We start from the raw sequence: 16,347 nt of genomic DNA, 5'->3' as shown, positions 1-16,347 counted from the left end.
AAGGGAATTTTGTTTACTTACCGTAAATTCCTTTTCTTCTAGCTCCAATTGGGAGACCCAGACAGTGGGTGTATAGCTACTGCCTCTGGAGGCCGCACAAAGAACTACACTTAAAAGTGTAAGGCCCCTCCCCTTCTGGCTATACACCCTCCCGTAGGAGTACGGATTCCTCAGTTTTAGTACCAAAGCAAGAAGGAGGAAAGCCAATAACAGTTTCAAAAACAAATTCAATCCGATAACAAGATCGGAGAACTTAAGAAACAACATGAACAACATGTGCACCCGAAAAACGAAACCCTAAGAACAAATAGGGCGGGTGCTGGGTCTCCCAATTGGAGCTAGAAGAAAAGGAATTTACGGTAAGTAAACAAAATTCCCTTCTTTTTCGCTCCTAATTGGGAGACCCAGACAGTGGGACGTCCAAAAGCAGTCCCTGGGTGGGTAAAAAGATACCACATGAACGGGCTGTCAGACAGCCTCTTCCTACAGGTGGGCCACCGCCGCCTGAAGGACCTGTCTACCTAGGCTGGCATCTGCCGAAGCGTAGGTATGCACTTGATAGTGTTTGGTAAACGTGTGCAGACTCGACCAGGTAGCCGCCTGGCACACTTGCTGAGCCGTAGCCTGATGCCGCAATGCCCAGGACGCACCCACGGCTCTGGTAGAATGGGCCTTCAGTCCAGATGGAATCGGAAGCCCAGCAGAACGGTATGTGTGAAGAATTGGTTCCTTGATCCACCGCGCCAGGGTGGATTTGGAAGCTTGCGATCCCTTATGCTGACCAGCGACTAGGACAAAGAGCGCATCAGAACGGCGTAGAGACGCCGTGCGAGAAATGTAAATCCTGAGTGCTCTCACCAGGTCCAACAGATGTAAACCCTTTTCAAATTGGTGAACTGGATGCGGACACAAAGATGGCAAAGTGATATCCTGATTGAGATGAAAGGAAGAAACCACCTTGGGAGAAAACTCTGGAATTGGACGCAGTACTACCTTGTCTTGGTGAAACACCAGGAAGGGAGATTTGCAAGATAACGCCGCTAGCTCGGACACTCTTCGAAGAGACGTGACCGCCACAAGAAAAACTACCTTTTGTGAAAGCCGAGAAAGGGAAACCTCTTTCAAAGGCTCGAAAGGCGGCTTCTGGAGAGCAATGAGAACCTTGTTCAGATCCCAGGGTTCCAATGGCCGTCTGTAAGGAGGAACGATATGAGAAACTCCTTGGAGAAACGTGCGTACTTTAGAAAGCCGTGCCAAGCGCTTCTGAAAGAATACGGATAGCGCGGAGACTTGACCCTTAAGAGAGCTAAGCGACAAACCTTTTTCCAACCCAGACTGCAGGAAGGAAAGAAAAATTGGCAATGCAAATGGCCAGGGAGAAAACCCTTGAGCCAAGCACCACGCTAAGAATATCTTCCACGTCCTGTGATAGATCTTAGCTGAGGATGGTTTTCTAGCCTGTCTCATTGTGGCAACAACTTCATGAGATAAACCTGAGGCCGCTAGGATCCAGGACTCAATGGCCACACAGTCAGGTTCAGGGCCGCAGAATTCAGATGGAAAAACGGCCCTTGAGACAGCAAATCTGGACGGTCTGGTAGTGTCCACGGTTGGCCTACCGTGAGATGCCACAGATCCGGGTACCACGACCTTCTTGGCCAATCTGGAGCGACGAGTATGGCTCGATGGCAGTCGGACCTGATTTTCCGGAGAACTCTGGGTAACAATGCTAGAGGTGGGAACACATAGGGGAGTCGGAATTGCGACCAATCCTGAACCAAGGCGTCTGCCGCCAGTGCTCGGTGATCGTGAGACCGTGCCATGAAAACTGGGACCTTGTTGTTGTGCCGTGATGCCATCAGATCGACGTCCGGCGTCCCCCAGCGGCAACAGATCTGCTGAAACACGTCCGGGTGAAGGGACCATTCTCCTGCGTCCATGCCCTGGCGACTGAGAAAGTCTGCTTCCCAGTTTTCCACGCCTGGGATGTGAACTGCGGATATGGTGGACGCTCTGCTTTCCACCCACGTCAAAATCCGCTGGACTTCTTGAAAAGCTTGGCGACTGCGTGTTCCCCCTTGGTGGTTGATGTACGCCACCGCCGTGGAATTGTCCGACTGGATCCGAATCTGCTTGCCTTCCAGCCATTGTTGGAAGGCTCGCAGGGCAAGATAGATTGTTCTGATTTCCAGAACATTGATCTGCAGGGTGGACTCTTCCTGAGTCCACGTCCCCTGAGCCCTGTGGTGGAGAAACACCGCTCCCCACCCTGATAGGCTCGCATCCGTCGTGACCACTGCCCAGGACGGGGGAAGGAACGACTTTCCCTGTGACAATGAGGTGGGGAGAAGCCACCAACGCAGAGAGTCCTTGGCAGTCTGAGAGAGGGAGACAGTCCTGTCGAGGGACGTCGATTTCCCATCCCATTGGCGTAGAATGTCCCATTGTAGAGGGCGCAGATGAAACTGCGCGAACGCGACTGCCTCCATTGCTGCTACCATCTTTCCTAGGAAATGCATGAGGCGCCTCAGTGAGTGCGACTGGCTCTGAAGGAGAGATTGCACTCCAGTCCGTAGCGAGCACTGCTTGTCCAGTGGAAGCTTCACTATCGCTGAGAGAGTATGAAACTCCATGCCAAGATAAGTCAGAGATTGGGTCGGGGTTAGATGAGACTTTGGAAAGTTGATAATCCACCCGAAACTCTGGAGAGTGTCTAGTGCCACCTTCAGACTGTGCTGGCATGCCTCTTGAGAGGGTGCCTTTATAAGCAGGTCGTCTAGATACGGGATGACCGAGTGACCCTGCGAGTGCAGAACAGCTACTACTGCTGCCATGACTTTGGTGAAGACCCGGGGGGCTGTTGCCAGACCGAAAGGTAACGCTACGAACTGCAGGTGTTCGTCGTGTATGACGAAGCGTAGGAAACGCTGATGCTCTGGTGCAATCGGCACGTGGAGATACGCATCTTTGATATCTATTGATGCTAGAAAATCTCCTTGAGACATTGAGGCTATGACGGAGCGTAGGGATTCCATCCGGAACCTCCTGACTTTTACGTGTCTGTTGAGCAACTTTAGATCCAGGACGGGTCGATACGATCCGTCCTTTTTTGGGACCACAAACAGATTGGAGTAAAAACCGTGACCCTGTTCCTGAAGAGGGACGGAGGTCACCACTCCTTCCGCCTTTAGAGCGGCCACCGCCTGCAACAGAGCATCGGCTCGGTCTGGTGGTGGAGAAGTTCTGAAGAAACGAGTTGGCGGACGAGAACTGAACTCTATCCTGTACCCGTGAGACAGAATATCCCTCACCCAACGGTCTTTGACGCGTGACAGCCAAATGTCGCCAAAGTGGGAAAGCCTCCCACCGACCGCGGGTGTGGGAATCGGAGACTGCAAGTCAGGAGGACGCCGTCTTGGCAACGGTTCCTCCGGCTGTCCTTTTTGGGCGTGACTGAGACCTCCAAGAATCTGAGCGTCTCTGGTCTTTTTGAGTCTTTTTTGACGAGGCGAATTGGGACCTGCCCGGTCCTCGAAAGGACCGATAACCAGACTGACCCTTCCTCTGTTGGGGTTTGTTTTGTCTGTGTTGCGGTAAGGATGAGTCCTTACCCTTGGAGTGTTTGATGATTTCATCCAAACGCTCTCCAAACAATCGGTCACGAGAAAAAGGCAAATTGGTTAAGCACTTCTTGGAATGAGAATCTGCTTTCCAATGTCTTAACCACAGGGCCCTACGCAAAACAACGGAGTTGGCTGACGCCACTGCCGTGCGGCTTGTAGCGTCAAGAACAGCATTAATCGCGTACGACGCGAATGCCGCCATTTGCGAGGTCAATGGTGCTACCTGCGGGGCAAATGCACGTGTGACTGAGTCGACTTGCGCAAGCCCGGCTGAGATAGCTTGGAGTGTCCATACGGCCGCAAAAGATGGCGCTAACGACGCTCCAATCGCTTCATAGATGGATTTCAGCCAGAGCTCCATCTGCCTGTCAGTGGCATCTTTAAGTGCCGCTCCATCTTCAACTGCAACCAAGGATCTAGCTGCAAGCCTGGAAATTGGAGGATCCACTTTTGGACACTGGGTCCAACCCTTGACCACCTCAGGGGGAAAAGGATAGCGTGTATCTTTAAGCCGTTTAGAAAAACGCCTTTCAGGATAAGCGTGGGGTTTCTGGATTGCGTCTCTAAAGTCAGCGTGGTCCAGAAAAGTGCTTAATGTACGCTTAAGGTATCTGAAATGGATTCTCTCGTGCTGCGAAGCTGACTCCTCTACAAGAGGAGCTGGTGGGGAAATATTTAACATCTTATTGATGTTAAATATAAGATTAACTATGGCGTCACCATCTGGTGTATCTAGATTGAGAGCGGTCCCAGGATCAGAATCCTGATCAGTTACGTCCGCCTCATCACCCATAGATTCATCTCGCTGGGATCCTGACCATTGAGATGAATGTGAAGGCCCGTCATAGCGAGCCCGCTTAGGCTGCCCGGGGCCATCGTCCGAGTCAGAGTCTTCACCCTGAGGTGTATGTGCCCGTCCCGGAGCTTGGAGGTAATTCAGCTGAGGTGGACCAGGGGGCAATGATTGCACAGTGTCCGTGGCCTGAAGTACAGGCCTAGCTCGCAATGTGTCAAGAATTTGTGACATAGTGAGAGACATTCTGTCAGCAAAAGCTGCAAACTCAGTTCCTGTCACCTGGACAGCATTCACAGGTGGTACACCCTGGGTCACGTCCAGCAGAGGTCCCGACTGTGCAAGCGCCGCAGGGGCCGAGCACTGCACACAATGGGGGTCCGTGGAGCCTGCCGGTAGAAAAGTCCCACATGCGGTGCAGGAAGCATATAATGTCTGTGCCTTGGCACCCTTGCGTTTTACGGACGACATGCTGCTGGCTCTCTGCAATGTGAGAGAGTCTATAGCCAAAGGGCGACCAGCGCTATGCAATACAAAGTATTTGTAGAAACAAAATACTAAGAATACTACTGGCACAAGAGGGGGTGAGCCCTGAGGGCTGCTTACCGCCCGCTGAATAGCGGGTAAGAGGCGCAGAATTCCTTGTCTGGGTCTCCCCGGCTCCCCTCTGCAGCTCAGCGTGTCAGCAGGAATGGCTGCCGGCGTCTGTGGAGAGGGGCGGTCCGTGGGAGTTCCTAAACAAAAGTGCGGGAAACAGTGTCCCCTCTGTGCCGATTGTGAGGGCTGGAGTATGTAAAAACGACTCCAGCCCTCGGCGCTGATGCACTGACCAGCGTCCCGCCCCTCTCCTGACTGGCAGGTCTGGGGGCGGGAACGAACGGAAGCAGGCCGCAAAAGCCGGGGACTCGAGTTATCAGCGCGGCCGCCGTAAAAGCGCGGCCCGCGCTGAAGTCCCCGGCGCACCACAAGTGCCAGCCGCGCCGCAGTCCCAGCGGCCGGCGCGACCGATTCCCAGAAGTGTGCCTGCTTCAGCGAAGCTGAATGAGGCCATGGCACAAGCGCCGCAGCGCTGATGTCCCCGGCGCACTACAACACCCAGCATGCTGCGGTGTGAGCGCCAAATGCACGGGGACACAGAGTACCTTGAGGAAGCAGGGCCATGTCCCTGATGTACTCCGCTCCATCCAGCATCTTCTCCAGGGGCTGTAGATGGAGCACGGTCTCAGTGCCTGGAGACCAGTAAATCCCACTTCACCCAGAGCCCTGTAAAAAGGGATGGGGAAGGAATCAGCATGTGGGCTCCTGCCGCCGTACCCGCAATGGGTACCTCAACCTTACAAACACCTCCGACATACAGTGGGGTGAGAAGGGAGCATGCTGGGAGCCCTGTATGGGCCCTCTTTTCTTCCATCCGACATAGTCAGCAGCTGCTGCTGACTAAAAACAATGGAGCTATGCGTGCGTGTCTGACCTCCTGCGCACAAAGCTAAAACTGAGGAATCCGTACTCCTACGGGAGGGTGTATAGCCAGAAGGGGAGGGGCCTTACACTTTTAAGTGTAGTTCTTTGTGCGGCCTCCAGAGGCAGTAGCTATACACCCACTGTCTGGGTCTCCCAATTAGGAGCGAAAAAGAAAGTACATTTCCCCAAAAGACAGAACTGTATTGCTCCGTTGTCCACCATTCAGCCTGTTAAATTGAGTCTCCGCTCAGTGGGTGCAAACACATCAACAGATTGTGCCTGCTGTGCGGAGCTTCAGTACACCGCGCACACTGTGGAGTAGCGCAATGGAGAGAACTGGGTGATGGGAGTAGTTTTAATTATCGTTTTGTCTTTGATGGAGGGAATGCAACACTGAGGGGCCACGGGAAGTATTAGGGGGTGTGCGCAAGCTGCAGAAAATTTCTGCACCTAAAACTGCACCTTGTGACAGAGACGCATCCTATGGCCGAGAAGTGTAAAAAAAAAAAAAAAAAAAAAAAAGCACACTTTAGCGCCATGTGTTTCTTTATATATTGTTTTCAATGGCTGGAAGGGCTAAAACAAAACAAAAAAAACGCAGAAAATTGACATGCTGCTTTTTTTCTGCACTCAAAACTGCAAGGAAAAAATAAAAATAATGTGCGCACATCATTTCTGAACTCTGACTTTGCTGGAAGAAAGACGATGTTTTGGGCAACAAAGTGCACCAATAAACACAGCCTTATACTTGTGTGGGCCCATCATACTGTGTATGAAGCTGGGGGGGGGGGGCCATCATACTGTGTATGAAGCTGGGGGGGGGGGCCATCATACTGTGTATGAAGCTGGGGGGGGCCATCATACTGTGTATGAAGCTGGGGGGGGCCATCATACTGTGTATGAAGCTGGGGGGGGGCCATCATACTGTGTATGAAGCTGGGGGGGGGGGCCATCATACTGTGTATGAAGCTGGGGGGGGGGGGGGCATCATACTGTGTATGAAGCTGGGGGGGGGGCCATCATACTGTGTATGAAGCTGGGGGGGGGGCCATCATACTGTGTATGAAGCTGGGGGGGGGGGCCATCATACTGTGTATGAAGCTGGGGGGGGGGCCATCATACTGTGTATGAAGCTGGGGGGGGGGCCATCATACTGTGTATGAAGCTGGGGGGGGCCATCATACTGTGTATGAAGCTGGGGGGGGGCCATCATACTGTGTATGAAGCTGGGGGGGGCCATCATACTGTGTATGAAGCTGGGGGGGGCCATCATACTGTGTATGAAGCTGGGGGGGGCCATCATACTGTGTATGAAGCTGGGGGGGGCCATCATACTGTGTATGAAGCTGGGGGGGGCCATCATACTGTGTATGAAGCTGGGGGGGGCCATCATACTGTGTATGAAGCTGGGGGGGGGCCATCATACTGTGTATGAAGCTGGGGGGGGGGCCATCATACTGTGTATGAAGCTGGGGGGGGGGCCATCATACTGTGTATGAAGCTGGGGGGGGGCCATCATACTGTGTATGAAGCTGGGGGGGGCCATCATACTGTGTATGAAGCTGGGGGGGCCATCATACTGTGTATGAAGCTGGGGGGGGCCATCATACTGTGTATGAAGCTGGGGGGGCCATCATACTGTGTATGAAGCTGGGGGGGGGGGCATCATACTGTGTATGAAGCTGGGGGGGGGGCATCATACTGTGTATGAAGCTGGGGGGGGGCATCATACTGTGTATGAAGCTGGGGGGGGCCATCATACTGTGTATGAAGCTGGGGGGGCCATCATACTGTGTATGAAGCTGGGGGGGGCCATCATACTGTGTATGAAGCTGGGGGGGCCATCATACTGTGTATGAAGCTGGGGGGGCCATCATACTGTGTATGAAGCTGGAGGGGGCCATCATACTGTGTATGAAGCTGGGGGGGGCATCATACTGTGTATGAAGCTGGGGGGGCCATCATACTGTGTATGAAGCTGGAGGGGGCCATCATACTGTGTATGAAGCTGGGGGGGCCATCATACTGTGCAGGAGCAGTTGATCTATACTTATAGAATCTACTTCTGGCTAAATAACGAGCAGTACAATTTGCTGCCTTTATAAACAAGCAGTAAATTATATGGTTTTGATTATTTGCTGTGGGTAAGAACACGACAAATCGTATCGTAACAAATATCAACAGTAGTTTCTGCTCAATATTAAGTCATAAGGATTAATATAAAAATGTAAGTACGGCTGGTTGGTTTGGCCCTTCACAACAGTCAGGGTCTCATTTGGCCAATTGAGAAAATTGCCACTACTGACAAAATATATTACACAAATCACAAACAATATGATTTTATAGAGAATAATGCCAACTTCATTAAAATGGACGTTGTGCACGCCAGTCTAAATGGACGAGCAGAACTAAGATGCACAAATCCATTAAGAGCTGCTCCTCGGGCTCGCCAGAAAGGTTCCTCCAGTCAGGGACACCACAACTTTTGTTGAATTTTTCGGGTGTGCTGGCCGATATTGTTGTGAAATCATGTAGTCAAGTTTTTTTGTACAACTTCAAAATGTTACAACATTTCTTGCACAACACAAAGGTGTTTATGGCTTCATAAAATCGGCCTTAGGAGTTTCCTTGAGCAATACTGACTTGTTCCAAGTCTCCTCCATATTAAACTTACCAAAGACTCTTTCCCCAACGTCCTGTTCCTTTTGGCAAGCTGAGCAATCTGGTAGACGGAAGGAATTTTCAGCGGTTTCTGTGGTGGATAAAATTGGACAATTACCATTTTATTAAGCCCCTATACCACACATAGAAATCACTCGCTACACTACTTTGCTATGTGTTAAATGTAAGAAGAATGGAGTTTGGTTATGATCGGAGATCGTTTCAGACAGCCCTAAATCCATCCCGCTTGTGATTCTGAAAAAAGAGAATTTTGTTTACTTACCGTAAATTCTTTCTTATAGTTCCGTATTGGGAGACCCAGACCATGGGTGTTTAGCTTCTGCCTCCGGAGGACACACAAAGTACTACACTAAAAAGTGTAGCTCCTCCCTCTGAGCTTATACACCCTCTGGTGAGCAGACCCAGCCAGTTTAGTGCAAAAGCTGAAGGAGAATAGCCACCCACAAGTAGAACAGAGCAAGAGCCGGAACAACCGGAGACTCTGTCCACGACAACAGCCGGTGAGAACACGCGGAACAAGAAAAAATTGCCAACAGGCAACAGGGAGGGTGCTGGGTCTCCCAATACGGAACTATAAGAAAAAGAATTTACGGTAAGTAAACAAAATTCTCTTTCTTTATCGTTCCTTTGGGAGACCCAGACCATGGGACGTTCCAAAGCAGTCCCTGGGTGGGAAATAAACAGAATAAACTAAGAAGTATCTGTCACTGTAACGACCTATTGATCTGTCCACTAACTTTAAAAATTCACTGGCTGTGTGGACAGTATATAAAATTTAACCTTTATTAATAATTACTTAAAACCCAATTCACCAATTCCACACTTATACTCGAAGCCTATCTGAACCACACAGTCATAAATAACTGGGTTCAGATACTAAATTGGCAGTAAGACTGGCATCTACCACTTCAGTCCAAACTGCTATATTTATAAAATCAAAGGGTGTCCGGACATACATGAGTAATTAACCTCATATAGACTCACATAGGCCACTATAATCTAATCAGGACACAAAATCAAAACTGTTATTCCGATATCAAAAGGAAAAACAGATTATTTTACATGAGATGGATATTCAAACCTTCATCTCAATACCACACCCAGTTATCCAGGCTAAATCAATGTTTGCTGCTGGGATATATATAGTGATGTCATCACCTATAATATTGTGTTTCACTCCCAGCTACATAGATAGAACTCTATAGGATAATACTAACAGTTCAATTTTTAGCATTAATCCTATTAATGGCCTCAGTACCTCAGTACCTCAACGCGTTTCGTCTCCCCTATAACGGAGAGACACATCAGGAGGTATTTTAAACACTCAGATCAATGATATCAGACCAGGTGTTATACTGTGCCTGGGTCACTCAGTCTAACAGCACCATATGACTGATCGATCTCATAGGTGGAGATCCCAGGCAACAGTTTCTTATATAGAGTGTCAGCAACACATTAGATTCATTTATTTGATCACAGCCCTGCCTGGTACATATTAGCACAGAGCGCTGCTTAGTATGGTTCAGATATGCCCAAATATAACCCCTATATCAGTAGCACGCGCCGCGCCCGACGCTGCCACTGAAATAGGGAAGTGCCCGCCCCTCACCTTCCTGACGCGCGCTCCAGGTTAGCCACTCACACTGGCCGTCTCAGCGGACCAATAGTAGCTGGCCACGTCACCCGGAAACGCTGCAGCGTCATCAGAAGAGCCTCACAGCGTTACCAAGACACAGAAAGAAAACAACGTCACGTGACCTAGCGTCGTCACGTGACTCACAGAGATATAACAAAAGCAACACTAATATTAGAAGAGGCTTTCATTTATTCAAATCAGAAGATTAGCGCCTTTACAGGAGTTTATATAAACTACAAGGAGGGCCGAAGTACAGACAAATGAATTATGACCAAATATACTATATTGTGAACAAAGAGTGTTCACAGCCATTCCATCAAGGAGGCATTGTTTATAGGCTAACAAGGGGCATCAATACTTTATTCTATTTTCACAGGATAGGATGAAAACACTTCGGCCCTCCTTGTAGTTTATATAAACTCCTGTAAAGGCGCTAATCTTCTGATTTGAATAAATGAAAGCCTCTTCTAATATTAGTGTTGCTTTTGTTATATCTCTGTGAGTCACGTGACGACGCTAGGTCACGTGACGTTGTTTTCTTTCTGTGTCTTGGTAACGCTGTGAGGCTCTTCTGATGACGCTGCAGCGTTTCCGGGTGACGTGGCCAGCTACTATTGGTCCGCTGAGACGGCCAGTGTGAGTGGCTAACCTGGAGCGCGCGTCAGGAAGGTGAGGGGCGGGCACTTCCCTATTTCAGTGGCAGCGTCGGGCGCGGCGCGTGCTACTGATATAGGGGTTATATTTGGGCATATCTGAACCATACTAAGCAGCGCTCTGTGCTAATATGTACCAGGCAGGGCTGTGATCAAATAAATGAATCTAATGTGTTGCTGACACTCTATATAAGAAACTGTTGCCTGGGATCTCCACCTATGAGATCGATCAGTCATATGGTGCTGTTAGACTGAGTGACCCAGGCACAGTATAACACCTGGTCTGATATCATTGATCTGAGTGTTTAAAATACCTCCTGATGTGTCTCTCCGTTATAGGGGAGACGAAACGCGTTGAGGTACTGAGGTACTGAGGCCATTAATAGGATTAATGCTAAAAATTGAACTGTTAGTATTATCCTATAGAGTTCTATCTATGTAGCTGGGAGTGAAACACAATATTATAGGTGATGACATCACTATATATATCCCAGCAGCAAACATTGATTTAGCCTGGATAACTGGGTGTGGTATTGAGATGAAGGTTTGAATATCCATCTCATGTAAAATAATCTGTTTTTCCTTTTGATATCGGAATAACAGTTTTGATTTTGTGTCCTGATTAGATTATAGTGGCCTATGTGAGTCTATATGAGGTTAATTACTCATGTATGTCCGGACACCCTTTGATTTTATAAATATAGCAGTTTGGACTGAAGTGGTAGATGCCAGTCTTACTGCCAATTTAGTATCTGAACCCAGTTATTTATGACTGTGTGGTTCAGATAGGCTTCGAGTATAAGTGTGGAATTGGTGAATTGGGTTTTAAGTAATTATTAATAAAGGTTAAATTTTATATACTGTCCACACAGCCAGTGAATTTTTAAAGTTAGTGGACAGATCAATAGGTCGTTACAGTGACAGATTATTATATTTCTAATAAGACCTTTAAGCACTGATGGCAGGTTTTTTATCTGCGAATATTAACACGGAAAGGTGGCTGGTGGAGGCCAAAAACGTCTTTTCTGAAAAAGACCTCCCAGCAGAGACATATGCTATATCGATTAGTGCAGCCTTTAAGAAATTGACGTCTGTTTATAAGGACTACGTAAGATCTTGGTGGGAAGTCCAGGGATTACAGAACTACCTGGAAAATAAAATAGTCCCAAGAGGACTCAGGATATCTATTGTGCCAAGTAAAAGGGTTAGAACAGCCTCTTTAATACAGAAGTGGGAGAAGGAAGCAACGGATAGCTCCCTAAGATTTATTGCGCTGTTACTGGAGGAAGAGAAAGCTATCCTTGAGCAGAGTGGAAAGGTGTTGAGGGAGACTATAGAGCAAACAAAGAAGTTCTCCACAGATCCAGAGTTTGAAAAGAAGGAGAAATTCCTTCAGAACAGTATCGACAAGTTTACTTCGTATATTAAGGGTAGGAAACATCATCAATTTCAGAGGGATTTGGCCGATTTTAGAGAAAATAGAGCATACGACCCCCAAAATCTAATCAATAGAGATAGTGAGATTCCATCTACTGAGTACGATACTTCTGACAGTGAAAGGGGAGGAGACTTTAATAGGAGAGGGAGAGGTAGAGGCAGAGGTCGAAATCGATCCAGAGGGAGACAGCAGGAAGTTGGTCGGGGAAGAACATACGAATTCACGAGATCGAAAGTGAAGGAGAAACAAAATCTCACGGAACAATGTCACAGATTAGACAACATGTCCTCTACGGAATCCCTGGCTACCTCCTCCTCCTCGTCGTTATCTTTTTTAGATCGGGGGATACCAGTTATAACAGGGCACGTATCAACAGCATAGGAGTGGTAGAAGGATCTGTGTCAAGAACTGGTAGCTCAAGAAGCCCGGAGGAATTGGGGGCTAGACCTAAACGACCATATAAAGAAAAAACTGTTGAGACTCCGGACCCTCTTATGATTTATAAGGAACCAAATATACACACTGCAGATAAAATGCAGGTAGTTAACTTGTCTAAAAGAATTTTGACTGAAGGAGATGAAGCTCTGCTCTCGAGAGGCTTGACATATGTACCCACGACGAGATTTAAAGTCTTTGACTGGGTTAAAGATCTGGCCTTATTTACAAGGAAATTACGGTGGGCAAAATACCATAAACAAATCGATAACAATAGATGTACTGAACTTGGGATACAGGTGGAGGATCTATCTGATTTGCGTCTTTTGGAGAGTTTGTGGGAGGAAGGTCAGGGAGGAGAAGGTGAGGGACCCTTTACGAGCTTGAGGTCCAAAAGTACTAAAACACCACCTCTCTTTGATACTAGCCACATTGACATTTTCGAACATCTGGTAGAAAAGGGGTTTGAAGAGATTACTCAAAGTACAAGAACGAAAAATAATTTGAGTAAGACTGAACTTGATGCTTTGTTATCCCTGGAGGCTGACCCGTCCATTATAATCAAGCCCTCCGATAAGGGGGGCAATGTGGTTATAATGGACCGGTCACAGTACAGACAGATGTGCTTGGATCTACTGTCCGATCGAGATGGTTATGAAGTCCTAAGGGAAGATCCGACTAACAAATATTTGTTAGAATTGGGATGTATCTTGAGAAGAGCATTTGAAGAAAGGCTAATAGACAAAAAAGAGATGCTTTTTATGAAATCTAAGAGTCCGCAGATTGCAACTTTTTATAGTCTCCCTAAGCTGCACAAGGGTCATCCGCCTCTGAGGGGGCGTCCAATTGTCTCGGGCATCGACAGCTTAACGCAAAACGCTAGTACATATATTGACACTGTATTAAGACCATTTGTACTGGCGTTGCCGTCGTATGTCCGAGACACTATGGACGTCCTCCGGAGGCTTGAGGATGTGCAGCTGGAAGATGGTGTGCTGCTAATAACTCTGGATGTCGAGGCTCTATATAGCTCGATCCCTCATGAATATGGCTGTGAGGCCGTGGAACACTTCCTTAAAATGAGAGGGACCCATATCTCTGTGAGTCACGTGACGACGCTAGGTCACGTGACGTTGTTTTCTTTCTGTGTCTTGGTAACGCTGTGAGGCTCTTCTGATGACGCTGCAGCGTTTCCGGGTGACGTGGCCAGCTACTATTGGTCCGCTGAGACGGCCAGTGTGAGTGGCTAACCTGGAGCGCGCGTCAGGAAGGTGAGGGGCGGGCACTTCCCTATTTCAGTGGCAGCGTCGGGCGCGGCGCGTGCTACTGATATAGGGGTTATATTTGGGCATATCTGAACCATACTAAGCAGCGCTCTGTGCTAATATGTACCAGGCAGGGCTGTGATCAAATAAATGAATCTAATGTGTTGCTGACACTCTATATAAGAAACTGTTGCCTGGGATCTCCACCTATGAGATCGATCAGTCATATGGTGCTGTTAGACTGAGTGACCCAGGCACAGTATAACACCTGGTCTGATATCATTGATCTGAGTGTTTAAAATACCTCCTGATGTGTCTCTCCGTTATAGGGGAGACGAAACGCGTTGAGGTACTGAGGTACTGAGGCCATTAATAGGATTAATGCTAAAAATTGAACTGTTAGTATTATCCTATAGAGTTCTATCTATGTAGCTGGGAGTGAAACACAATATTATAGGTGATGACATCACTATATATATCCCAGCAGCAAACATTGATTTAGCCTGGATAACTGGGTGTGGTATTGAGATGAAGGTTTGAATATCCATCTCATGTAAAATAATCTGTTTTTCCTTTTGATATCGGAATAACAGTTTTGATTTTGTGTCCTGATTAGATTATAGTGGCCTATGTGAGTCTATATGAGGTTAATTACTCATGTATGTCCGGACACCCTTTGATTTTATAAATATAGCAGTTTGGACTGAAGTGGTAGATGCCAGTCTTACTGCCAATTTAGTATCTGAACCCAGTTATTTATGACTGTGTGGTTCAGATAGGCTTCGAGTATAAGTGTGGAATTGGTGAATTGGGTTTTAAGTAATTATTAATAAAGGTTAAATTTTATATACTGTCCACACAGCCAGTGAATTTTTAAACTAAGAAGTAGGCAGAACCTAACTTCACAAATGGGCGACAGCCGCCTGAAGGATGCGTCCGCCCAAGCTCGCATCTGCCGAAGCATGAGCATGCACTTTGTAGTGCTTCGAAAAGGTATACAGGCTAGTCCGAGTGGCAGCCTGACAGACTTGTTGAGCCGTAGCCTGGTGCCTAAAAGCCCAAGAGGCACCGACAGCTCTGGTCGAATGTGCCTTTATCCCCGGCGGGGGAGGCACCTGAGAACTCTGGTAGGCGTCCGAAATGGTCGATCTAATCCAACGGGCTAAGGTCGGCTTAGAAGCAGAGACCTTTGCGCCGACCTGTGGTTAGCACAAAAAGAGAAGTGCACTGCCTAAGTGCAGCGGTGCGAGACACATAGATCCGGAGAGCACGCACCAGATCCAGAGTATGCAGCGCTTTTTCAAAGCGATGAACAGGAGCCGGACAAAAGGAAGTTAGGGTAATGTCCTGGTTAAGGTGGAAAGGAGAGACCACCTTAGGAAGAAAGTCCGGAGTCGGACGGAGAACCACCTTGTTTTGATGAAAAACCAAAAAAAGGTGACTCCGAAGAGAGCGCAGCCAAATTAGAGACTCTCCTGAGGGAAGTAATGGCCACCAGAAAGGCCACTTTCTGTGAAAGACGATACAAGGAAACTTCCCTAAGAGGCTCAAAGGGGGATTTCTGCAAAACCGTGAGAACCAAATTAAGGTCCCAGGGATCCAAGGGCCGCCGGTAAGGCGGAATGATGTGAGACGCGCCCTGCATGAAGGTGCGGACCTAAGCCAGCCGAGCGAGACGCCGCTGGAACAGAACAGACAGAGCTGAGACTTGTCCCTTGAGAGAGTTGAGGGACAGACCTAGCTGCAGACCGGACTGTAGAAAAGACAGAAGGGTCGGCAAGGAGAAAGGCCAAGGAGGATGGTCGGTAGAGCGACACCAGGATAGGAAAATTTTCCAAGTCCTGTGATAGATCTTAGCGGAGGAAGACTTACGGGCCCGAGTCATAGTGGAGATGACTTCAGGAGGAATACCAGAAGCCGTCAAAATCCAGGACTCAAGAGCCACGCCGTCAATTTGAGAGCCGCAGAATTCAGGCGGAAAAACGGACCTTGCGAGAGAAGGTCTGGACGGTCCGGGAGATGCCACGGCATCTCTACAGACAGGTGGAGCAGGTCTGGATACCAAGCTCGCCTGGGCCAGTCCGGTGCAATGAGGAGGACTCGACGGCCCTCCATTCTGATCTTGCGCAGGACTCTGGGCAAGAGAGCTAGAGGGGGAAACACGTAGGACAGACGAAACTGGGACCAGTCTTTAACCAGAGCGTCCGCGGCGAATGCCTGAGGATCGTGGGAGCGAGCCACGTAAACAGGAACTTTGTTGTTGTGACGGGATACCATTAGGTCCACGTCCTGAGTGCCCCATTTGCGGCATATTGACTGAAACACTGCCGGGTGCAGGGGCCACTCGCCACTGTCCATGGC

At 48.5% G+C, this 16,347-nt stretch overlaps 1 protein-coding gene across 2 annotated transcripts in view; it reads right to left on the bottom strand.

The window, feature by feature from the left end:
* LOC142303281 (lateral signaling target protein 2 homolog) overlaps nucleotides 1–16,347 on the bottom strand; it is an 85,536-nt gene that overhangs the window by 10,951 nt on the left and 58,238 nt on the right. For both annotated transcript variants that reach the window (XM_075344525.1, XM_075344524.1), the window contains exon 11: nucleotides 8,552–8,629. In XM_075344525.1, the coding sequence (XP_075200640.1) occupies nucleotides 8,552–8,629 (78 nt within the window). The remainder of the gene's footprint in view (nucleotides 1–8,551; nucleotides 8,630–16,347) is intronic.

Source organism: Anomaloglossus baeobatrachus, chromosome 4 (assembly GCF_048569485.1).
Source record: "Anomaloglossus baeobatrachus isolate aAnoBae1 chromosome 4, aAnoBae1.hap1, whole genome shotgun sequence".
Classification (NCBI taxonomy): domain Eukaryota; kingdom Metazoa; phylum Chordata; class Amphibia; order Anura; family Aromobatidae; genus Anomaloglossus; species Anomaloglossus baeobatrachus.
Note: the sequence above shows the minus strand (reverse complement) of the source record. Positions and strands in the feature narration are given on the sequence as shown.